This window comes from Miniopterus schreibersii (assembly GCF_964146895.1).
Source record: "Miniopterus schreibersii genome assembly, chromosome: 4".
Lineage (NCBI taxonomy): Eukaryota > Metazoa > Chordata > Mammalia > Chiroptera > Miniopteridae > Miniopterus > Miniopterus schreibersii.
The window spans coordinates 39,099,008-39,125,620 of record NC_138105.1 but is presented as its reverse complement, the minus strand read 5'-3'; the positions used below and the strand labels follow the sequence as shown (position 1 = coordinate 39,125,620).

The window sequence follows — 26,613 nt, the reverse complement described above, 5'->3', positions numbered from 1 at the left end:
GGCGCAGGCGCTCGCGTGCTGCGCGCTGCCCGGCGCCCTGGGCCCTGCGCGCCGCTTCCTCCGGGCGCGCCGCCCGCTGCGCCCCGCGGCCGGCCCCATGGCGGCCAAGCGGGTGAACTTGCTGTTGGCGCTCGTCGCGGCCACGCTCTTCGGCTTCTCTTGTTTCTGCATCTCCAAGATGACTCAAACCAGTAAGCGCCGGGGTCAGGGGGGCGGGGGGTGCTTCTCCCTCCCACTTTCGGGGCCTCCTTGGCTTGGGGGGCCTCTGGATTGCTTGGCTGCTGGGGGGTCGGAGAGAAGGGGTGCTGGCGACGTAGGGCCCTGGCGGGGTCTCCCGCGCTCCTGGTAGGGTCCGTAGAGATGTAGCCGCCGCGCCCGCGTCCAGCCGCCCGTTGGGCTGTAACGGACGCTGCGGGCGGTCCCCGCGCCCGTGACCGCCCGGCGCGCGCTACCGCAGCGGCCGCGGGGCTCGGGCTCTGCTGGGCGCCGCGCCTGCCTTTTCCCGCCATAGGTTCCAGGGCCCGGTCTGTGCCCAGCTGCCCCCCACCCCACCCCCACCCCAAATCCAAAATTTCCAGAACCCTGAACGCCGGACTCCCAAGAACTCCCACCAGGCAGCCAACACCTTGCCTCGTTGGGGCGCGGCTCCCGCGCGTGGTTCCTGGGGAGCTGGACTGGGACGGGACCTGGGGAGACCCGGCCGGCACTGAGAGCACTGGTTTGGCATCTGGACTTTCCCACACGGACCATCCGGCTGGCGTTTACCACTTTGAAACACACCAAGGTTTTAGTGTGTGGTCCATGGGGTTGCCAATTTAGTCAATAAATGCAGCGTTTGCCCAGTTAAACTTGAATTTCAGACAAACGGTAAGCTTTTCGTGTAAAAATTGCATGGGATACCTGGGCACTAAAAAGCTGTTTACCTGCAATTTAGATTTAACTTTGGTTTCCTGGGTTCTGTCTTTCAAAAAGATGGGAAATAAGTGTTGGTGAGGACTTGGAGTAAAGGATAAGCGCCGCTGGAGGGAATGCAAGTTGGTGCAGCCGCTGTGAAAAACAGTATGGGGGTTCCTGGAAAACTTAGTTATAGAACTACCACGTGGTCCAGCAGTCCCACTTTTCTGACTGTTTGTGGGAAGGAAACAAAAGCACCGTTCTCTTGAGCCACAGTGAACAGCATCTCGGCCCCTCATGGTTGCATACCTGCAGGCTGCCTCGAAGACTTCCTTTGGACTTAGTAATTTCTCTCCCTCTCTCCCGCCCCTTTGCATCTGGCAGCATGAGACACTTTGTAGGCCCAGCACCTCAGCAATTTTCAGGGCAGAGATGTTACCCAGCCCCAGAGAGAGTGCTCATCTGGGGGCACCCAAACTTTATGAGTGAATTTTTGGGGGTCTTTGTCTGTATTTCCTTGGTGGAGGGAAAGCACCCTCCTCCCCATCCAAGTTGGGGACCATATATAATCACCAGGGTATCTGACCCTGTGAGAATGTGCCTACAACGTACCCTGGAGCAGAACTGGTGAAGAGAGAGCTCCCAGGTATAGTCAGCAGAGCCCGGGATCCAAGGGCTAGTGGGCTCTTCACCATTCCTGTCTGCCTTTGCCTGTGCGCTTTGAGGATAATTCCACTTTGACAATTCTGTTATACTTAGCTGTTCAAATTTATGCTCCTTTCCCTCATCCCTTGCCAGCCTGATTGTTAGTTAATATAGAGCACGAACCTGACTTTATCCATGTTTGTTTACCTATCACATAGCACAGTGAGTGGCACATGATACATATTCAGTGGAAGAAAGAATTGAATATCTCAGCATGCTTCTCCTTGCTGGAGGTGTTTAGTGAATGAAATAAGGTGGAAAAGTTAGGGCATGGCCATATTGTATAGGACATTGAATACTAAGGCAAGTCCGTTGGACTTTACTCAGCCAACATTTAGGGAACCTTTTAAAGTCCTTGAGCAGAGTTTCCAGAAGATTAATTGTGGATTGGAGGTGAGAGACCAATTAAGAGGCAATTATAATAATAGTGCAATGAGAGGCATTAAAGACCTGAACTATATAGTAAAGTCAATGATGAGAAAGATGAAACTATTAAAGGTCTATTAACAGTGCTTCTCAAATTTTAACACACATCCCAGTCTCCTGTGAATCTTATTAAAATGCAGATCCTGACTCAGTAGGTTCCCGGTGAGGCCTGAGATACTGCATTTTTAACACGCTTACAGCTGGTGTCATAGACCTGTGCTGTCTAGTATGGTGGCTCCTCCTCGGGTGGCTACTGAGCACTTGAAGTATAGTGTGTGCAACCAAGGAACTGAATTTTAATCTATTTTAAGTTTATCTAAATTTACATTTAAAAATGAAAGCAGTGCAAAATAGTTCTCCATTAAGCAAAATGTTATTGTTTTGATAGGAATACGTCTTGCTACATTTTACTATAACTGTTAATTTAGCATCTGAATTAAGATGTTCTATAAGTGTAAAATACACACAGGATTTAAAATACTTAGCACACGCCCTGGCCGGTGTGGCTTGTTTGTTGGTTGAGCATCTTTCCATGCACCCAGAGGTCCCTGTTCCATTCCTGGTCAGGACACATGCCCGGGTTGTGGGCTCGATCCCCAGTAGGGGGTGTGCAGGGGGCAGCTGATCAGTGTTTCTCTCTTTCATAGATGTTTCTCTCTCTCTCTCTCCCTCTCCCTTACTATCGCTCTAAAATCAATTAAAAACATATAAAAATAATTTTAAAAAATAGAGACCACATTCTTAATTTAAAAATAAAGATAAAATTCTTAGTACAAAAAAAAGAATGTAAACTGTTTCATTAATTACTTTTTATGTTGATTACATATTGGAAAAATATTTTAGATATATTGTATTAAGTTAAATATATTATTAATTACTCTCACTTGTTTCTTTTTACCTTTTTTAAATGTGGCTTGTAGAAAATGTATACTTACAAATTTGGCTTGCATTTTATTTCTACTGGTCCCTTGTGAGAAGCAAAGGTCCATGGTTCTCAGGACCTCACCTTGTTTATGGGTGGAAGTCACATTGGCCCATTGTGCAGGTGGACTGGTGTGTGTTTTCACAGTTTCATCACAACTGACTCAAAACATCAAAGTGTCATTTATTTCGAACTCTGCTATATAGTTTATAACACTTCATCCTCACAAAATACCTGTGTGAATATGCAAGTAATATAAATAATTTAAATAGAATATTGATGAGTTGAATTATTGAGTAAGAATGTATAAGAAGCAGATCTAAGACTAGAGATTATGTCCTTTAACATTTCTGTATGGTTGTTTCTGCAAATACTACTTCCTCTAGAGAAAACACTTTCTTTTCATGTTTACCAAAGTGATTCCTCGGGGGCTGACTTACATTGGCCCAGATACATTGCATCACCCTAGATATATCAGCTCCAAACACGTGATACATTTTGCAAAGAGAGTGTTACCCTGGGAACCACGGTAACGTAAGGTTATACTGGTTAAAATACATCCCCATTTAAGTTTGTGAGTATCCCCAACTAGTATCTACTATGTGGATATTCAAGATTTATCTGGAGTGGTTGCAGTTCTTTTGATGAAGCATAGTTCTGTTTTAGAATCTCTTAAATCAGCTCCTGTGCTGGCAAGTCCATTCATTCAATAATGCACCCTGCTGGATTTCAAAGACTGAACCCTCTGCCCAAGGCTAAGGCTAGTGAGCCAAGGCAGGGATGAAGTAAACATCCCCAGGTAAGACTGGACACTAGTCTATCACTATGTTGTCTTGCCCCTTTTATAAGTGCATTGCAAGACTTTTGCTCTCAAATCTATAATATCAGCCCTAATCGCTCCCTTGAACTTCAAAGTCATATAGCCAAATGTTTGCCTTGTATTTGGAAACCTCATAAGCATCACAGTTGCTTTTATGTTATTAAATATTTTTCATAGCTGCATAGTATTCCATTGATAAATGAATAAAGAATAGTCCATCAGTAAACAATATTTATTAGACATTTGCCAAAGCAGTTTTGATGTGCTTTGCCACGTGATTTGCATGCATTATCAAATTGCATCTTCACAACAACTCTGAGGCAGGGGGTCTGATATATCCGTTTACACATGAAGAAACAAAGGCCCATAAAAATTATACCTCTTGCCCAAGCCACACAAACAGTCGGTGGCAAAACCGAGATTCAGTTATACGTGATTTAACGCCAGAGCCACCAGAACTGTAACCCATTTAGCACATTTCCATTGTTAGATACTTAGGTTGTTTCTGATTTTCTTGAAATGATAAATAATGCTGCCCATGTTGAGCGTCCATAGAGCCAAATCTGTACATATTTCTGGTCATTTTCTTTAGATAATTTCTTAGAAGTGAATTTTCTGGCTCAATTGGTTCTTCTCTCCCATTACAAATCTGATAATGCACCTTCCAGATATTACTATGTTTAACATTTCATTCTTTTTTCCAGTCTTTTATGAATATATAAACACAATATGTATATAGCACTATGTATACTACACACATTTGGTGCTAGATATATAGCTACATTGAAGCATATATTTTACATTTTTGTTTTATATTATGAAAATTGTATGATACCATTACTACATATATAAACAAATACATATGTTTTCTTTGCAGATAACGAGTTAATTAATTGTAGAAACCATATTGTGGAGTTTAAAGAAAATATTCTAAGTTTAAAAAACAAAATTGAAAGAAATCGCCAAGAACTGAGGGATGCCTTGAGTAAAATGAAGGATGACTTTAGAAAGAGAGGCAATGCACCTGTAAAACTAGGTTTGTGTTGCTTTTGTTTTGTGGTAGTTTGTCTGTTTCATGTTTTGTGTTTGGGAATTTAGATTTTATGCGTTCTGATTTTAGGACATTTCTCCCCAATAAATATAATTAAGTCAGTACTCGTTCTTTTATTGTCAGACATGGAAAAACATCATGGTAAGAGACACCACTGATCCACTGCCTCTCGTCTTTACCTGGAAGATGGTTTTTCTGTGTTTCTAATCTCTGTGAAGTGTACCACCATCCGCGATGCATGCAGCAGACGCACCCAGAAACCTGCGCATCATCTCTGACTCCTTGCTTTTCCTCCCAGATTCATACTTCCATGTCAGTCAGTGGGCAGCCCCGTTGATGCATAACCCTATATACCTCACCAATCTGTCCGTATCTTCCCGTCACCATCTCTACTGCCCAGGTCAGGCCACCTTCATGCTTCATCTGAATGACTGCTCACATGCTCCTATTTTTCTCTCTCTCTCCAGTCATGTCCCCACCTGCCTAGCCTCACTGTAGGAAAAGCGAAGACTGTCCCGTCTCATATCAGCCTTCAGTGGTTCCCCTTTATTTCAGGATGAAAAGCCCTGCCGTGTGCTTCTCTCTTTGTAGTTTTCCGTTTTCCCAGATGCTGCACAGATGGAATCGCACGCTGTGTAACCCTTTGAGACTGGCCTCTTTCACTGAGTGTAGATTCATCCAAGCGTCGTGTGATCAGTCGTTTGCTGCTTTTTTTTATCGCTGAGCAGCATTCTGTTGTATGGGTGTGTGATGGACAGTTCATCTCACCAGCTGAGGGACGTTTGGGTTGGTTTTTTGTGTCCAGGTTTTTTGTTTGAATTTTTATTTCTTTAGGATAAATACCTAGAATTAATGGGCATAGGGTCAGTATATGTTTAACTTTGTAAGAAACTGCCAACCTGTTTTCCGGAGCGGCTGTGCCGCTTTGCATTCCTTGCAGCAATTGTGGGAGAGTTCCAGTCCCTCCCGTTTATTACGGCCATTCTGATGTCACGGTGTCTCACAGGTTTACATTGCTCTTCTCTAGTGTGATGATGGTCAACATTTTTATGTGCGTATTTTCCATCCATATATCTTCTTTGTAAAATGTCTGATCAAATTTTTTGCACATTTAAAGAAAAACTGGGTGGTTTGTTTTCTTTTTGTAGAGTTTTGAGAGTTTTTCATATATCCTGGATACATATCGGATGGATATATGATTTAGAAATACTTTCTCCCAGTCTGTGGCTTGCCTTTTCACCTCCTAATGGTGTCCTTCAGAAAGCAAATATTTTAATTTTGATGAAGTCCAATTTATTAAATTTTTAAATATATTATGCATTTGATGTTGTATCTAAGAACTCCTGAAGAGTCACGAGGATTTTCTTTCATGTGTGTTTTTATTTTATAGTTTTAGGTTTTACATTTTAGGTCTATGAAACCTTTGAGTTGATTTTTATAAATGGTGTGAAGTATAGGTTAAGGCTCAGTCTTTTTTCTGTGGATGTCCAAGTGTTCTTGCACCATTTGTCAAAAAGGCTGTCCTTTCCGCATTGAATTGCCTTTGCACCATTTAAAAAAAAATCAATCTACCGTATTTGTGTGGATCTATTTTTAGACTTTTCTAGTCTGTTCCATTTGTCTATGTATCTATTTTTTTCTATAATACCACACTGCCTTGATGAACATATTATGTATTATGAATTTAAATTAGGTACGGTGAGTCCTCCAATTTTGTTCATTTTCAAAATTGTAGAGGTAAATTTAAATGAATGGCATGAATGGAGTCATAAATATTGAGGGGGTTACAAAACAAATGATAAGGATACAAACTTTAATGATATGATTTAATCAAAGTAGCAAAACATTGGGATATGTGATTTGGAAATATTTTCAGTTATATTTCTTTATAGTATGTTTCAGTTATAATTCCTTCATTGGGAATTGACAGTTCTATTAGCCTCTGGTTGTGTAGCTCATAGTGCTGGATTTAAATTAAATACCGGAAGCCCTCACTTAACGTCACCTGTAGGTTCTAGGACTTCAAGGTAAATGATGCCTAAGGAAACCAATTTTACCATATGCTAATTGATATAAGCAAGAGTGAAGCCCAGCTGGGTGTGGCTCAGCGGCTGATTGTCAACCTAGGATCCAAGAGATCGGGGTTCAGTCCCCAGTCAGGGCACATGCCCGGGTTGCAGGCTCCATCCCAGTCGGGGGGCGTGCAGGAGGCAGCCGATCAATGACTCTCTCATCATTGATGTTTCTTTCTCTCTTTCCCTCTCCCTTCCTCTCTCTGAAATCAATGAAGATATAATAAATAAATAAACAAACAAGAGTTAAGTTCCTATGGCATCGCAAAAAAGTTAACGAAAGGACATGAACATGACGTTATTGGAGGACCTGCTGTGTTACTTTTTAAATAAATATGAATCAATTTTTGAGTTATATTTTATAGATTTATGATAATTTAAATTTATTAGTATTTTGCATGTGAATACTAATTTAATCTGTGAATTAATTTATTAACCCTCTTTTTAAAAAACTGTACCAGAGAGAGAAAGACCTCTATAGTCATGAGCTCAGAAGCCCTATTTTCTCTCTCTCAGTTGAGAAGAAAGCGAGTACACTGGATCAGAATGAAACAGTGCCTAATACATTCGAAGTCTTAAAGTTCTTTTTCCCTCATCTAAGGAAAGTAGGCAGAATTTATCCTGATGTGATCATTGGCAAAGAGAAAACAGGCGGTAAGAAAATTAGAGTTGGAAAATCAAATACAGATATTTTGATCTTTGGGGACATGCTTTTAAGTTTTAAAATGTAATCCATTAAAATGATGCTCAGCTTTATATTTAAGTCACCAGCCCGTCTGGCACCAATTTGGATCACCAGAAATCAGTGTATTGTCTGGCAGAAAAAGTTGTTTAATAAATATTTGGTGACTTGAATTCAAATTCAGTTTTAATACCAATGCTTTCAAAATAAGTCAGTACAAGTCAAACATATGTTAATCATCTGCTCAGTACTTGGTAACTCTTTTTCTCCCTTGGTTTTGATAAAGCTATTCTCATCTGCTTATCTTCTTATTTCCCATCTTTATGGGGACCAATGTCTGCAAAAGCTTTATAGAAGTGACAACTGAGCTAAGCCTTGAGGGGTGAGTTCACGCTCACCAGGCACAGAAGAAGAGAAAAAGCATTTGAGTTAGAAGAGGGACGTTAGCCGACTCTCAGAAGCTTGCCTTTCTCACAAACCTCAATTATTCCAAGGAGTGAGTCCCTCTGGCCCAGGGGTCAGCAAACCATAGCCTCCAGGCTGAACCTGCCTGTTTCAGGTATGGTTTTGTTGGACCACAGCCGTGTTCATCTCTCACTCGCTGTCTGTGGCTGCCTTGGGCAGAGAATCCTGGTATCTATTTAGGATGACATGTCTCTGTTCTCCCAGTGCTTCTGTCATCACTGGGCAATAAAAGTCACTTAGGAACATGGAGTTATTCCATCAGATCATTTGGAAATTCACGCATTTTTTTACAAATGAAATTATTTCATAGTATTTTTCCTAATTGGGGTTCTAGTGTCTCCTTAGGAAGAAAAGTAGAGACGCAGCCAATGTGTTGTGTACCCAGTTGGATGACACTATAATTAATGGAGAGCAGTTCGTTTTCTTTCCCACTGCACTGCCACTGTCCACCATGGGAACGCCTGGGCATCCATTTAATGCTTTTCCTAACCACCTGCTGCAAATAGGTATTTCCCTAAGCAGAAAATGGAATATGATAAAAATCTAACAGTGGTTCGGATTACTTCTGTAATACGGTTTCCAGCACTATTTCTGTGACCGCACAACTAACCCAAACCTGGAAGTAAACATAGATATTAATACTAAATTGTATTTTTCTCCATGGTTTGAAATGGCGATTGCATGCTCGGGGGTCTGCAGTGTCTTTCGCGCTGGGCATTTCCACCGTGAAGAGACAGAACAATAGCTACCTGAAGCAGACGCTGACCTCGCTGCTGTCCAGGATGACCGTCTCCGAGGAGAAGGACTCTGTGGTGATCGTCTCCGTCGCCGATGTACGTACGAGGGACGCCTCGCCCTCCGGGCTCCCATGCTAATCACTGTGTCATTGCACATTTGTTTTCTTAAATTTAAAAAAGTAATTCACAGATGCCCTTTAGTGGATAGCAGACAATGTATTTAATACTTTTTTGACACTATCGAAAAGGAATTAAATATGCCAATCTATGTAATATTTTGAACAATAAAAAATGTTAATCTAAATATCATATTTCCATGTGGAGAAATAAGGTTGCATTGTTAAATATGTAACTAGGAGCCCTGCATACTATGTGGTATGGAAATTATATTTACGAACAGAACATTAAAATTGATGTTATAGTACTAAAACCTGCCCAGTAAAAGGTTGGTATACGAATCAAGAGATAATTTATATTACATAATAACTACTAATTGTGGGACTCCTTCCTATATTTGAAGGATTGTGGACAATTTTTATACACATTATTTATAACCTGCATTACATCTCTGTAAAGGAGGTAGTACTCTCCTGATTTTACAGATGAAGAAATGAGTTTAAGTAACTTGTCTAGTGATTAATAGAGCAGATTCATCTCTCTAATGGCCCCCAAGTTTTCTGTCTTGTGGTGCTATATAAAATGATAATGTACTGTCTAAATATTAGCACTAAATGCCTTTGGGAGGGGAATTTGGCGACATGCATAAAATTTAAAATGTATATATCTTTTGTCTCAGAAATCTCAATTCTTGGAAGTTATCCTAAGAAGGTAGTTGGGCAAGAATTTCAAAATGATAAAACTATGGCAAACTGGTATGGTAGTTGAGAACACAGGCTCTGGATCTAGATTGCCAGCGTTCAAATGCCGGCTTCTTTGCTTCCTGGCTGGTGAACTTGAACTAGTTACTTCTCTGTGCTTCACTTTTCTTACTGGTAAAATAGTGATGATAATATTACCTTAGTCACACACAGGGCTGTTTTGGCAATTACATTAGCTAATTTATTTAAAATATTTAGAATGATGTGTGGGACATAGTTTAAGTGTTCAAGAAGTAATTATTTCAAGGATTTTTAGTGATATAAAACCAAAATATTGGAAATAACCCAAATATCTCTAAGTGGCAGATTGAATATTCATGTCTGCACTGCAGTGATCTGTAGCCATTGAAAGAATGAATATCATTCACTGACATAAAACAATGTCCAAATCATATTGTTGAGTGCAAAAAGTTATAAAGCATCCTGCTTAACATATTATTTGTGCAAATTATGATAGAAGGAAGGAAGGAAGGAAGGAAGGAAGGAAGGAAGGAAATACAATTCTATGAAATGCAAAAAGAAAAAAAGAGAATAAATCTTGGAATGATATAAATGATGGTTTACATTTAAAAATTAGTCATATACAAAAACTATATATAAATAAATATAAGTTTATATTTACAAGTAATTATAAAATATTATAATAGTTATCTCTGGATGTTGGGAATTAAAGGGATCTTTGTTGTCCTCTGTTCTTTTCTCTTATTATTTAAGTTTTTTATGATAAATGTGTCTTTGAATACAGAAAACTATAAACAAAACAAGCAACAGAAGAACTAATGGGAAAACATAAATAAAAGATTAAGCAATCCTTCCCCCCAAATTCAGTATCTTAGTATTGGAAGCATATACTTGATCTCTGAAATGTTTTGTCTCTTTTTTTGTGTTACATATTACAATCTTTGTTTATTTGCTGCTGACACAATGCACCTCTGCCTAAAATGTTTAGACCAGTAATAAAACACGGGGCAAATTTTAAAATGGAATATAGAATGCTTAAGAAGTGTAACTTCAGTAGTATGTTTAAAGTACAATATGCTTCAGCATGAAACAAATAGCTGGTGATTCCATTTATGGTTGTCGTAAGAACCTTAAGTACTATGATAGAATTATTTGCATCATGACTGCTATTTTTAACAAACAACCTAACTGTATACATTCAGAATTGCTTTCCGGAGAACTCAGATTTGACACTAGAACTGTCATTATTCAAAATATTTTCAGAATTGTATATTGGGAATGCTTATGGGCCCCAAGGCTACATCTTGTAAATGCCATTGGATATGTTAAAAAGTCCTCTGAGAAAGCACACCACCGAAAGCTGTTTACAAATGAGCCTGTCATCTAACCTAAGCCCAATGTTCAATTAAGAGTAGGTACACAAAGTTTGTTGATGGAAGAAAATTTGGGACTTAAGCTGAGTAATACTGTCTGGAAAAATGTGGAATGATTTTGAAATAAGCTTATTATCATATAATACTCATATAAAATGAAGATATCTTCAAAAACAGCAGCTCTTTGAAATAAGCCATCTGATTTTTAGGGCAAAACTGTCTAAGACACATAGCTTTTGTATACCACTAATTTTTAAGTGTAAATAGCATGTAGTGATATTTCATATTGTGAGAAAGGGAGAATGAAATATTTTCCGGATTCAAGTCAGATCTTTTAGACACATGGATATTTTAAATTCTTATATAGAAAGTGAAAACATGAGAAAGGATTAGGACATAATGACATGAACTAGATTTACATGTAGCAAGCCTGTATTAGTGAAAGTATGAGGCATACTTAGTTTCAGTAAAATATTTTTCTCATTTTTAGAGTAATGAAGATTATTTGAAATCTGTTGTTGACATGATTACAAAAACGTAAGTACTGTCGGATACGTTGTCAACGGGCTGTTCTGTACTTTTTCTCTCCTATTTTTTCTGCCAGTCGTTTTATTGTGATTTGTGTTCTTTCTAATGTGCACCTGGCAGAAAGAACCTATAGTTTCTTCTGAGCCATGGTGCAGTACAGTTTCTAATTTCCTCCAATTGTGTAGGTTATCTAGCTATTGAAATCCGTATTTTTCAAATTATTGTTGAAAAATATCTACTCCCGATGGAATCCATTGTCCTTGTGAGAAGCCACTGGCTTATCTTTGAAACATTCTTGTGTTTTTTACCGTGTGAAGCTACTCTCGCTGCTTCCGCTTACAATCTGCTGTATGCAGCCCGGGAGATGCGAGCACTGCTGAGCCAATGGGAAGCTATGTATCGAGCAGGGCGCTGCCGAGTGGGCCGCGCCTTCCAACCTCTGTGGTCCAGTGGGCGGTAAAACTGGCAAGAACCAAGTCACCAGGGCTTAGCGTTACTGTGGTGGGGGGCAGGGCAATATGAAAACATACAGAGTAGGGCGCATTTTACTTTACCTGCAGATGTCAAGAACCGCTTTCTTGAGAAGGTAACAACTGAGCGAGTCTAAGGGTGTAAGTAGATATTCTTCAGGCAGACAAAAGGGGGAAGGGAATGCTTGGCAAACAGATTGCCTGGGAAGGCAGAAAGGCCAAAAAGGGAGCATCTGGATTTTTGGAAATAGAAGTAATTCCCGGAATGTGGGATTTGTGTATTTTAATTTTTCAATATGTCTGTTTCTAATTTATAAAAGAAATACTTTGGCTAAACAGTATTAGTTTTATGACATTGATATCATGTATCAACATGTGAAGTAATTCAAATTGAAATATTATGTGGACATGCATAAGGAAATTCTTTTTAAATATTTATTTTATTTTGGTATATCAAATATTCAATTACAAGCCTCCATTTACTTCTATTTGTAGATTCAAAAGGCAAGTGAAGTCTGGATCCTTAGAGGTCATTTCAATACCTGCCTTTTTTTATCCAGACATATTACATGCCAAGCAATCAACTGAGGACTCAAAAAAACTGGATAGGTATGACATTTAGAAAATTGTATCCTTAAGCAACTAACTTCATTTGATGAAGTGTTGGAATCAGCATCTAATAGATCCTATTTCAAATACAGCCAGCTCCTATTGACTTGCAAGAGCTGACTATGTGCATCATTTCCCAACTCTCTGTTCAGTGACAGCAGTCAGTAACATGAAATCAGGAGAGCATTTACACCACAGAAATGGGCAAAAACTACAAATCAGAGCTCACTCCCTCTCCCACACAGAGAGACAGTTGTTAAACACCACCAGCACATCACTGACTCTATGTTCATGTTTACAGGCAGTCATTAGCAAAAGCATAATGAAGGGGGGAAAAGCCTAGGGTTATAAATCATTACACCTCGATTCTAGACCCAGTTTTTCTATTTACTGATCATTCTAGGTTCCTCGGCAGGTAATCTAGCTCCCCCCTTTTTTTTCTTGGCTTCCTCAACTTTCTAGTGTGTATAATAAAATATACATTACATATTTGGAAAAGTCATTGTAAGAATAAAATACAGGATTTATGCAAAAATTTTGAAAAATTAAAAGTTCTGGATATAAAGGATTATTATTGTTTGGTTATAAATGTGGTAGCTATTATAAGAAATGTAACAATTGAGTTCTTTAAAACTTAATAGAGCAAAAGACATGTCAGAATTCAGAAAGAGATCTTATCCCAGTAAACTTATTCTGTTTTGTTTTAAAATAATAAATGGTATTTCAGAATCTAGAAATCTTGTAAGGGTTTTGTTTGCTTTAAATTAATGGCCCACATTATGCCCAGTTTTTAGAGTCCCTCTGGATTGTTTTTCCTTTGCCCTTTATGTCTCTATCATCACTTCTCTTTTTAAATCTCTCTCCGCATCATCCCTCTCATCCCCATTTCTCTGCCTCGGACTTAGTTCAGGCCATTCCAGATCTGTTTGCTCACCCTAACCCTAGCCTAGCCTAACCTTTCCTCCAATTCATTTTCCACACTGTAGGCAGAAGAGTCTTTTCATATGAGATCCCGTGCAGTTTCCTGCATGTCATGAAAGATCCTTCCTGAGCTGGTCTCTGCCAAATTTCCCATCATTAGCTTCTCTTCCATCAGCTCTCTGTGCCCTCTACCCAAGGGGCCTGCTGTTTCACACAGTCTGTGCCTTTGCAGGACTGTCCTCTACACGGGACGCCCTACAACCTTCTGCTCCACTCTCCCCGTCTTACTGTAAATCATCGTGGTCATATCTCTATATAGCTCTTTTATAGTTCTAATTTTATTATTTTTCTGTCTTTCTTGCTAGATTGTGGGACTCAGAAGGGCAAGAACAGCATTGTGTATTCCCTTTGTACCTGCAGGACCTGGCCTAGTACCAGCTTAGTATTACGTCAGAATAAAGTTTCTTCATACTTCCATTTGAACAAGACTTAAGAAAGAATGTTAACTATCATATAGATCAAAATTTAACAAACCCAAATGTTAAATAAATAGAGTATGCTTCTCCTAGTTTAGCAATGGCAGACTTTGTCCACTGAATAAAGATGGGAAACTTTTGAGTATAACTTTTTAGATAACATCTTCAATTTTATTTAATGTAGATTGTGCTCTATATTAGCAAAGTGGAAAAAAAAAGTTTATGTATTTTTAATCACTGAAGTACACTTATAAGCAAAAATTAAATAATAATAACAAAATTAACAGATTTTACTACTTATCTTTAGTTGGCGAATCAAACAAGTATTGGATTTTTGTTTTTTGATGCTGTACGCCCAACCCAAGGCCATGTATTATTTACAGGTATGACCTTGGTATAAATATAATTTAAAGTAGAAGTATTATGTTCTCCTTCTCTCCTTTTATTCTTTCCTTCCTCACTGTATTCCTTCACCTTACTTTGTACTCAGAAAATAGAAAATACTCACTATATTAATATATAAGTAGCTGGCCTCACAGGCGAGTTCTGGCTCAAAGTAGCTGGTCAGCAAGGTGTTAAAATACCAAAAGGAAGCTTAAAACTGATTATATATTATATATCAGTCTTCTTGCTTAGATCACTATTAACAGAAGAAATTATAGTTATCTGAAGCAAACAGAAAAGAATTTATTACCAAATTAGAAAAAAGTAGAAGTTGTTCTGCCTACATTTCTCTGCCCACAAGTTTACTGAGTTAAATAAACATAATTTGAGCATGTATTATATGTCAGTGTGTGCTTATCACTGCTACCCTACATTGCCCCAGATTTATGAGTATAGTTCTGCAGTGCTTATGCTGTATTTATGAAATAAATATATTGTTTGTACCCCCAGAGTTCCTGCATATTGTTATGTTTCCCAACAGTAAGTGTATACTCATTACATGCGACACTGCAGTTATGAGGAGAGCCTGAAGAATATCATTGGAGAACAGAGAGAGTTAGAAGAAGGCCTGAAGCAATGCCTTCTCTTTTATTGGAAGAAAATAAAAACCCTTTTTGATTCCTAGTTAGTGACGATTAAATTGAAACGTGACATCCAGCCTGTGTTCTCTTAGAAACAACACAGTTCTATTTTGTGCTCTGGTGATGTGCCTGAGGACTTCCACATTCTTCTGTTAAATCGTTCAGGAGGCCCTCTGAGTCGGGAGGTTTTGCATAATATGTATTAAATTTAAAAAGAAAAATCTAGTCCTCCCTCCCCCCATGGAGAACTATTTTGGGGCTGGCTTACTGGTAGCGTCACCCTAAGCAGTGGTTGTAGATGAGAGCACACGTCCCTTCCGTCATCTCTCCGCGTGTCAGCAAGAGCCAGTCAGCCTTAAACTAGAGACTGAAGTATTTGTGAGGCTAAAACCGGATTCAGATAAGTAAACTCCTCCAAAGAGGATTTAGAGTGAATGTTACAAGTTAGTATTTAGGAAAGAAATAGATAATCCCTGGTCTTGGAATCAGAAAATGAAAATTGACTAACAGTAAATATCCTCGGTGAACTGAACTAAAAACAAAAGTATTACCTCATAAAAACATTTTTCAGTGTAGTCTATTGAAAGTATTTTCAATTTTCAAGATAATATAAATTATTCAATGGAAGCATCAAAAGTACTAATGCCTTTTTGGTTTTGTTTTTTTTTTTCCAGCTAGAAGATGATATCATAGCTAAAAAGATGTACTTTACCAAAATCACAGATTTCGTACATAGTGTCACTCAAAATAGTTGGTTTTATATTGAGTTTTCAGCTCTTGGATTCATAGGTAAGCAATGGATCAATTTTGTGGGGTCCAGCTTTTTCGTACACGATAACTTTAAAAATTCTTAAGAACTTATCAAAGAGTTTGCTACTAAATGGAAAGGAATGACATGATTTCTACAAAGATCCAATTACTTTAACAGTAAAATCAGATTCAAGGATCTGAATTTCCAAAAACATATTTTTAAACCAAATTTGTTTCTGGATGGACAATATAAATAAGCCTATTGATATATATGCTCATGTGTTATAAAAACATAAGGTAGCTACCCCTTGTTAAATGCTTGCTGTGGGTCTGGCACCCACTCTAGCTCAGTGACTAAGGTGAACTTACCTTGATTTTACATAGACAAATACTGAAACACAAAGAAAAACAGTTGTAGATAAAAGAATTTTAACTTAGGACTATTATACTCCAAAGTTCCTGCAATTTCCCATATCCCAAAGCTGACATATTGTAAAAATTATAAAAGTATGTGAATTATACCCACCTTAGAGAAGTTCCCAAAATTGTGCTCACGATGGGATTTTTTTTGTTTTACAACTTTTCTATAGACCTTTCCTTTCTTCCCTCCCTCCCTCCCTCCCTCCCTTTACCCCTCCCTTCCTTCTGCGAGGGGGCAAGTTGAATCACCAAGCTCTTTGTAGCACCTGCTTCCATTGTTTCAAGCAGGAGCCCTCTCATTTTATTTTTTTGTTTTATGCCCAATCCCTACTCCCACTTCCTCCCACTCCTCTAATAAATTTTCACTCTAATATGTTCAAAATATCATAAACATACATATATCCATGTAAAATATTTGGTGTTGATTGTGTTTGTACCTGTTTAAAATTTACATAAGTGGTAATGTGATAAGCCTCTTCCTGTTCCTTGCATTTTTGTCCTCAAAACTAGAGGTTAAAACTGTCAGCACCTTGCTTTCTGTTCATTTAGTTCATTGCTTCTTCCTGCTGCATAAGCAAGCGCTACATAACAGAAGTTAAGGAAAACGTAAATACTAAATCAGCTCCTTCCATCAGTAAATCCCTTGCTTTGGTTACTATGTAATACTTAGCTGCATTTGACTTTGTGACCCAGATAGACTCGAGTGCTAGTGCAAAACGCGCCGGCTCACATCCTGCTATCACGCTTACTAAATGGTTAGCTGTATGACACTATTGACTCTAAAGGGGGTGTTTCCCTGAATCTTATACCTTCAACTTCATTTTAAAATTAAAATGCAATGCATTAGAAAAAAGTAGTTGGATATAATGAAATCATACTTTAAAATATAGCAAATTTTTAAGAATCATAAGTATAAAAGAATAATAACATTCTTATAAAACAATGCTCAAATATTAAAATACTGTCTATTGATCAAAATTAAGTACTATAAGTATAAAACTGTGGTAGACTGATAAAGTTTATAAAAGTCAGGTTACAAATCACAGTTTCTGGCCAATTAAGTAAAAGATTCTAGTTCCTATACTTTCAGTTTTACTTACTTAGCTTTCACTTGATTTAGACAGTTGATTTTGGGTTTTTTTTGTTTGTTTTTTTAAATATATCTTTATTGATTTCAGAGAGAGGAAGGGAGAGGGAGAGAGATAGAAACATCAATGATGAGTCATTGATTGGCTGCCTCCTGCATGCCCGCCACCTGAGCTTGTGCCCTGACTGGGAATTGAACCGAGATCTCCTGGATCAAAGGGTGACACAGCCGCTGAGCAGCACTGGCCAGGCGGACAGTTGATTCTTTAATTAGTTATCAACATTGGTTTTCTGAGAGTATTCACCATTCTAAACCTGTTTCACGCCTTTCCCTGCCCCTGAGAAGTGGCAAACCTTAATATTTAGGCTGATATATATATTTTTTGCTTTATTGTCCTCCAACTATATTAATGCTTAAATTTTATTTTTAAGGAATAAGATATGTTAATTTTTTTAAAATCCTCACCTGAGGTTATGCTTAGAGAGAGGAAGGGAGAGAGAAAGGGGGAGAGAGAGAAACATGGGTTGGTTTCCTCCCAATGTGCCAAACCAGGGACCAAACCCACAGCCTTTCTGTGTATGAGATGATGCTTCAACCCGCTGAGCCACCCATCCAGGGCATAAGATAGGTTCATTTTAAATAATGTTTTGCTTTTTCCCCAGGCTAATAGAATGAACAACTATATACAAAAGTTATATAAGTATAAATATCCAAGAGTTATTTGGATTTGTTTACTTTCTCTCCGCAGGAAAGCTATTTAAATCGGAGGACTTAACTGACTTCATACGTTTTTTTTTAATGTTCTACAAAGACAAACCCATAGACTTGCTCTTGGGGGACATTTTTCAGGTGAAGATGTGTAACCCAGGAGAAACTCCTGTGAGTATGTCTTTACTTTGTAAATACCAAATATTTTAGAAAAATGCCATCTGTCTAATATAATTACCTAAAATTCGTTTACCAAACCAAATCTGACTAGTGCATCAATTTTTAAATTCTAATATTCTAAATTTTTACTTACACTTCTACCTAGTAAATAAAGTAATGAGAGGCTAAAGTGGATGAGTGGAAACAAAGAGACCGTAAACGGTGAACAAACAGAAAAACCTCCATAATGCAATGATAGACAGTTGTAGACAGTGGTAGACAATACAATTGATGTAAATACACATATCAATATTTACATCAAATAAATATAAATAGCCAAGATGTACCAATTAAGAGACAGTTTATCAGAATGGATTAAAAAACACTATGCAGTTAATTGCTGTCTATACTCAGTTGAAATATAATGCTATAGATAGGTTAAAGATGGAAACGGATATTCCATGCAGACACCAATAAAAGGAAACCTGTAGCAGCTATATTAGTATCAAAGTAGACTTCAGAGAAAAAAAAAAAAATTAACCAGGGATCAAGAAAGATACTATATACTGATAAAAGGGTCAAATCACTGATGTAACCGTCCTAAAAGTGTGCATCTAACAACAGAACTGCAAAATACATGAAGAAAAAGATGACAGAACTGGAAGGAGAGATTAGTCTACCTGTCAGTACTGAGTGGAAATGCATTTAAGTAAGCCTGCAATTTTAAAAATTATTATGTATATAAATTGGAGATGTATTTTAATGAATTTTCTATAGGTACAGTATATAAAATAATTTTCAGATAGCAATCAGAATAATTTCAAATGTTTATTTTTAATAGGAGTGATGCCACAGGTCATCTTATTTTTATTTTTAAGGAGATTTTCCAAATCATTTATCATTAAGTATAATATCGGCTCTTTGTTTTAATCTTACACTTTTTACTGTTTAAGAAGAGATGAGACTGGTGTAATTTAGCATAGGAATGAATGAATACGGGAAGAGAGAGAGTAATGTAGACCGAGGAAAATAGGTAGATAAGAAAATGCTGAAAAGTTCATTTACATTTTGAATAAAGAGAAAGGGAGAGGAAAATCATACAGTGTCCCCCTCCCTTATTTGTGGTTTTAATTTTCACAGTTTTAGTTATCCAAGGTCAACCACAGTCTAAAAATACTAAATGGAAAATTCCAAAAATAACCAATTCATAAGTCTTAAATTGCGCGCTGTTCTGAGTAGTGTGATGAAATCTTGCGCCATCCAGATCCGTCCAGCCCAGGACATGCGTCATCCCTTTGTCCAGCATCTCCACGCTGCGTATACCTCCTTCCCATTGCTCACGTGGGAGCCCGCTCAGTTACGAGATCAGCTGCCACAGTATTGTGTTCCAGTACCCCTTATTTTACTTGATAATGCCACATCCACGTAGCTCTTATTCCAGTATATAGTTATAATTGTTCTATTTTATTATTAGTTATTGTTGTTAATCTCTTACTGTACCTAATTTATAAATAAAACTTTATCATAGGTATGTATGTATGGGAATAAACACTATATATACAGGGTTTAGTGCTATCCGTGGTTTCAGGCACCCACTGGGGGTCTTGGAACATAGCTCATGCAGATGTGGGGGGAAGGGGTGGATACCTGGTACAACAGTAGCCTAGTTTTCTAGGCAGAGTTCATGAAAATACTTGCTTTAATTAAAGCCATTTTATAGCTCAACTCTTTTGTTCTATTATTCCTATGAGGAAAAAGCTAAGAATTAAATGTTTTGTTTAAATTTTAAAATACTAATATAGACCACTGGCTAAAACTAACATAATAATAAAAAATTTTGCCATTAGTAAATGCAATAAAAAGGAATATTTGGGTTTTAACCAAAGATTGTTGTTTCTCTTTTTCCCCAGGAGGAATGTGTAGAACGAAATAAGCAAATTTGTATTCGATATAAACCTTCTCTTTTCCAGCATGTGGGCATACAATCATCACATCCTGGAAGAGAACAATATTTAAAAGTAAGATTTTGAAATGTAATTTGAGAAAGAAACAATGTTTCATGTACATATAAAATATTTTTAGAAAAGAAGTGATAAGAACATGAGAGAGATGTAAAATATGGTTGTTTAGACACAATTCATCTTATGCCACACCTGTATGTTGTGAAGTCCAGTCATCTTTACAAGACCTAAGTTATCTATTGTGGTTGGAAAAACCCAGCCTACGTAAACTTCTTTGCCTCACTGTTTCCAGCTGTGCAATTCAAAGAGTAAGACTAATGCCTAGCCAGCATGGCTCAGTGGTTGAGCATTGACCCATGAACTGGGAGGTCATGATTCGATTCCCCGTCAGGGCACATGCCTGGGTTTCGGGCTCAATCCCCAGTAAGGGGCTTGCAGGAGGCAGCCGATCAATGACTCTCTCATCACTGATGTTTCTATCTCTCTCTCCCTCTTCCTTCCTCTCTCTGAAATCAATAAAATACGCACACACACACACACACACAAACACAAAGAATTAAGACTAATAAGTGTTTTGGAAATCATAATAAAATTAATTATTTTATTATTTTTATTGATTGAATATTCAAAATTATACAAGAATATTTCAAAAATAAAATGCCCCTATTACTGAATTCAAATGTATTTTCATTCTTATTTCAGGCTGCTATTTACCAGATGAACAAAAATTCAGCAGTTTTGTTTTCAATCATTCTTAAATTTTCCTTCACTTTTGGAAACAATATTATTTACAATTGACTTGGCATCTTGGTAGAAGTAGCAAAAACTTCAGATTCAAAGCACCTCATTTTTACTTAGGATAGCCTATGTTCATGGTGTTGGCCAAGGCCTACCACTCCTCTGAGCTCTCTTCACCTATAAAACAAGGAGTTTAAATTAGATGATCCTTCAGATTTCTTGTCTTTGAAATACTGTTGACCTGTCTGCACACAGCAAAGGGAATGGTTGCTTTAATCCTCCGTCAGCTGAACTGAGAGGAAAGCACATCTGTATCCTGCCATCATTTCATCCATCATTTCTGACCTGCCCTGTCTCCACCTTTTCTTCTCTTTCTCTGTGTTTATTGTACGGTGCTCTCTGGGAGAGTGCCTGGAACGTAGTGTGAACTCAGTAAAGGTCAGCTATTAGCTCTCAGGCAGGGTGGAATTCAACATAAAAAGTGTTTGTTCAACAAGACAAGTGTTTCAGATAGTGAACATTTAACTGTTATGAATCTTTAATGCAAAAAGTAACACCATCAAAAAACATGAAACAGCCACAGATGATGCAGAAAGAAATTCATCTATACCATTCTATTTGTTGGTGCTATTAAAATGGGATATTTTTCTATTTATATATATATTTGCCAGATATGATATTTTAACCTTACCTTTATAAATTCACAGCAGATTAAGTAGAATATACATCTAATCACTCATTTTTTGATGTCATAATCTTAGCTTTTTCCTTTTTATACTCCATACCACATAAAATAGATAGGAATAAATAACAGTCTAATCATGTCAAATGTGATTATATTTAAATTATTTTTTAAATTTCTAACAGGATATGTACTATTAGGAGTTACATAATTATTACACCTTCTTTTAAAATGATCAGAATCTATGACGAGACTATATAATATTTTTAAAAAGTTAAATCTTCAGTAATAAACTGGTAAGTATAAAAATTGATGTAAATATATAGAAAATTATCAGATATTGGCTAATCTTATTTTATATCCTGTGTATTTTTTAGTTTTGTGCACATAACTTTCTGATACATACTATAATATTCTGTTTTAGAAGAATCAGTTTTTCTTTTTCCTTTTTTGCTGTGTACTGTAGATGTAGATGTACAATGAATTTGGAGACAATAGATCTGAGTTTGAGGCGTCATTTTATCAATAGCTATAACAATATGGATGAATCTCTAACACATTAAGCTAAGTGAAAAAAGCCAGATGCAAAAGACTTTGCATAAAATTCTAGAAAAAGCAGGTCCTAGTGTCTCATTATGATTTTAATTTGCATTTCTTTAATGACCAGTGATGTTGAGCATCTTTTCATGTGCTTGTTATAGATATACACATATATTTAAGATATACACATAAATATAATGAAATATATATTTTAATAAAATATGTGTTTATGAAATTGTATTTGTGAACTGTATATTCAGATATTTGCCCATTTAAAAAATTGGTTTGTTTGCCTTTTTCATTTTGAATTGTAATATTACTGTATATAGTCTGACCACAATTCTCAGCTATGGCTGCCCTTTCATTTTCTTAACAATGTTTGCTTGTTTATTTTTATCTTTCTCTGTCATGTTACATGCTTTCTAAAATATTTAGTGATTCATGGTTGTCTGAGTTGTAATGAGCTTACAGAAAATGTTGATATTGGTCAATTTTGAGTGGTGGCAATATGGGTAAATTTTCTTCCCTTCCCCTGTCCCTCACACTGCACTTATCCTCATATTTATTAATAAAAATGTAAAGAATGAAGGAGGCTTCGTGGGAGGTTTTGGTACATGGGTAGAATTTGTTAGTTTGCAAACTATTTATGCCTTAGAATATTTGAGTGGCTAGGTTGCTGCTGTTTTGTGTTTTGTGTTTGTTTGTTTCCCCAGTGGTTTGATAGAAAGGACACCAACATGCCAGGATACAGAGAAGTTTGTTCTGGGCCCAGGTGACACACTGCCTGCCCTGGTTATGGTAGATGGCTCATTCAGCTTTGGTTAGAGGGGACTAGGTATGTGTGTGTTGCCTGGGCCATAAAGTCCTGGCTGCTCAGGTGTGGGCGGTGGGTGCTCCTGACACAGACGCTCATTCCATTCTCCAGGGTTTGCCCCAGTTAGCTCCCCTCTTTCACCGAATCTGCCATCTTCCACCGAATCGGCATGTCCATTGGAGCCCCGTCCATGTGTCTAGGTGCAGATTTCTCTTCCCGTCTCTGTCAGGCCTTCTTCTTCCATTAGATTTCTCTCTCTCATAAATCTGATGAAACGTCTCCTAGGCTGAGAGCCCCCCTGTATTCATTACGCTGTTTGGAGTTTCACCTTTGCTATGCATTTACTGTCATTTCAATGAGGCCTGGCCACCCACGACCTTGAACCAAGAGTTTGGATATTTCAGTTTTTAAAACTTTTCATCTATTTATGTAAACTAAGATTTGCTTACATGGCCCAGGAGAGATCAAGGCCTTTTTTTCCCCTTATGCAGAACCATCACTTTTATTGCTATGTTTTCCTTAATACTCATTTCTTTCAGTCTTTTTAAAAAACTTTTATGTAAAATGTATTTCCTAGCCAGTTAGATTATGTGACACTTCTCGTAAAACTTCCTTTTAAATGTAAGATAGTCTATTAAGCAGGAAAAAAATTAGCTTATTTCTATTCGTCTACCTTGTAGTTCAAATATAATTTAATAAAACAAAATTCACCTTAGTGGTCATTTTTTTGTTTCTGAAATTTTAAAATTTTGCCTATTTTCAATTTAAATGTTCTTTATCATTTTATGTTCTATGTCTATAAATAAACTTTCAAAAATTTCTTTTAGAAACAACTAAAATATTTCAGTATTAATAATTTCTGAAAACTCAAATAAAATATAATAAAATTCCAAAATATAATAAAATTCCATTAGCTGATAAGCAGTGGAATCTGTATAATTTGCCTGTGCTTCCTCATACATGAAAAGTCATTTTCCTTTTACTGCAGTGCACTGGGCATAGGGCAGAGTATTTGAATGTGTTGGAGGTAGGGGTGCCACATAAAATAACGGGCTTTCAGTTAATTTTGAATTTCAGTTAAGTCATGACTTCTGTGCCTGTGACACATTTGTTTTGTTGTTGTTGCTCAATGTGATAAGCATAGTTGGAGGTGATGGAGGGAGCAGGAGTAGAAGGTTACTTCCCATCAAAGTGCTTTAACTGAATTAGCTAAGTTTTTCCCCTTGACTTGTATTAAAGAATGATCTATAGAATGTTTGCATTTTCTTCAAAACTGTTAAAAGTTTTTATGTGTCTCTCTTATGTAAAGTTACATGTGACAATTTTCTCCTAGACTCTGGAGTTAGAAAAAAGATATTCTTTGCCAGAGAATTATCAGGATTCCTTTTGCCTGTTGTGATTTTGTTTTTTCCCTTTGATGAACATAAAATTCAAAACTAATTTTATATGCAGTGTGGTACCTATATTAAGTTATATTTGCAGCATAATTTCTCCAGTCCTCACTTTATATTTAGTCCCTAATTTTCTTTCCTATATTACTGTTAAAAGTTTATTGCATTTTCATGTTGTTACCCTAAATCTTTTCTTTATATTTTAAATTATAAAAATAAAATGGGAGTTTAAAGTATTTGTATCTTATTTACAGCAGTTTGTTGGCTATAATGACAATCCAACAATACAGATTTCCCAGTGATGAAAATCTGCTTTCAATAATTTTAACACCATGATGATATTAAAACTGACATTGTCTCATACATCTTAAGAATTATATCTTTTGCCAATATAAAGTTATCTTCTCTATTTAACAAGTGGAGATGGTGTCAAAAGGACAGAATAATGAAAGGATATTATCAAGTAATTGTCATAAAATAATTACATCCTTGTGAATTAATATTTTATTTCTAGATGTTAGTTTTATAATTTGTTTAATTTTAAATTTTTTAAAATTACAGTTTACATTCAATATTATTTTGTATTAGTTTCAGGTGTACAACATAATGGTTAGACAATCATATACTTTACAAAGTGTCCCCCCAATATTTCCAGTACCCACCTGGCACTGTACATATTATGATGATGTTATTGACTATATTTCCAATGCTGTACTTTACATCCCCATGACTGTTCTGTAACTACCAATCTGCACTTTTCAGTCCCTTTACCTTTTTCACTCAGTCCCCCAACGCCCCTCCCCTCTGGCAACCATCAGTCTGTTCTCTGTATCTGTGAGTGTGTTTCTGTTTTGTTTGTTCGTTTAGATTGTTCTTTAGATGCCACAAGTACTGTAGGTGAAATCGTATGTCTTTGTCTCTCTCTGACTGACTTATTTCTCTCTAGGCACATTCATGCTGTCACAAAGGGCGCAATGTAGTTCTTTTTTTAAATTTATCTTTATTGTTGAAAATATTACAGATGTCCCCTTTTAAGGTGGTGTTCTTGTTTATGGCCGAATAAACCCCATTGTATATATGTACCACAGCTTCACAGCTTTTTTTAATCCACTTGTCTGTTGATGGGCACTTGGATTGCTTCTATTTGAAAGAATATATGTACACCTATGTTCACTGCAGTGTTATTTACAGATTTATGATTCTTATTTCAGGAAATACCAAGCTAATAACCATAACAAGAAGAAACTCTGTAATACCTTGGAACCTCAGAAACCCTGCTTTCTAACGGCATCTTTCAGACATTGTAATAATGAAAGTATATAGAAAAGAGAAAACGGCGAACAAACTAGTGAACTTGAAAGTATTAAATTAGAAAATTAGGACATTTTATGTTAAGAAAAATTAGGACATTTTATTTATGATGTTTGTACCCTTACTATTATAATGTAATATAAAAATAGCAAAGACAAAGGAGCTTTTAAATATTGAGAAATGTATTTTGTTGACTTCGATAGTGATGCTATATATAACCTGAACAACAGCTAAAAGTTCAGAAACTTGACATTGTCATGGACAGGTTCTATGTGAAGTGGTGTGTATCTTATCCATTTTGTTAAGACATCTGAAGAAACAGAGAGCACAAGTTGAAGCAAGCCAGGGTCTCACAGTACCATAATATCTTCTTGTCTTTTAAGTAAGTGCATTTAAAACTATAAACTTACCCCTAAATGCCATTTGATCTGACTACCAAACATCTTGATGTATGTGTATATTCTGGCTGTCATTCAGTTCTAAAGAGTTCATATTTTCTGTTATTATTGCCTTTTTAACTCATGGATTATCTGGGAATGTGCATGGGTTTTTAAAAATATACTGGTTTTGCCATCTTTTACTGTTGATTATTTAATTACATTGTTGTTAGAGAACTTTGTGTAATAAAATTTAATAACTTATGAATTCTTATGTTTCATGCAAATTTGAAAAGAATGTATAGTCTCTATATGCATTTTAAAATATATTGCATTCATTTGTTTTTATGCATTTATACATAATGTTTTTACTCATGTTAGTATTGTGATTTTAAAATGTTTTCTTAAAATATTCCTATTTATTGGGTACAGGGCTATCTTATATCAGGCTTTAAAACTTACTTGTTCAAGTCTTTTAAGTCCTTACCAATTTTTTCTTTCTGATCCATCCATCAGTTTCTTATAGGAGTCTATTAAGATCTGTTGTTCTTCCTGTTATTCTATTGAGTTTTAGTTTATTTGGAGAAACAATGAGAAATTTCCTCTTTTTTATCCTTTGTCAAGTATAAAAATCTTAATTCATGCTGCTCTTTTATCCTT

The 26,613-nt window shown here is 36.7% G+C and overlaps 1 protein-coding gene across 3 annotated transcripts; it reads left to right on the top strand.

Annotated features, from left to right (window-relative positions):
* Positions 1-26,221, top strand: MGAT4D (MGAT4 family member D). 3 transcript variants are annotated; one of them, XR_013998687.1, is made up of 13 exons: positions 1-191; positions 4,645-4,803; positions 4,942-4,959; positions 7,407-7,544; positions 8,737-8,870; positions 11,477-11,523; positions 12,480-12,593; positions 14,298-14,373; positions 15,690-15,804; positions 18,021-18,151; positions 20,050-20,157; positions 22,774-22,895; positions 25,477-26,221. XR_013998687.1 is itself a non-coding variant. In XM_081135306.1 (13 exons), exons 1-13 carry the CDS (start codon positions 98-100, stop codon positions 25,489-25,491), a joined length of 1,251 nt encoding a protein of 416 aa, XP_080991432.1. In that variant the 5' UTR covers positions 1-97; the 3' UTR covers positions 25,492-26,221. The 3 variants fall into 3 exon arrangements, 1 of the variants encoding a protein (XP_080991432.1); XM_081135306.1 differs by lacking the exon at positions 22,774-22,895 and adding an exon at positions 5,117-5,218; XR_013998686.1 differs by lacking the exon at positions 4,942-4,959.
* The last annotated feature ends 392 nt before the right edge of the window (positions 26,222-26,613 follow it).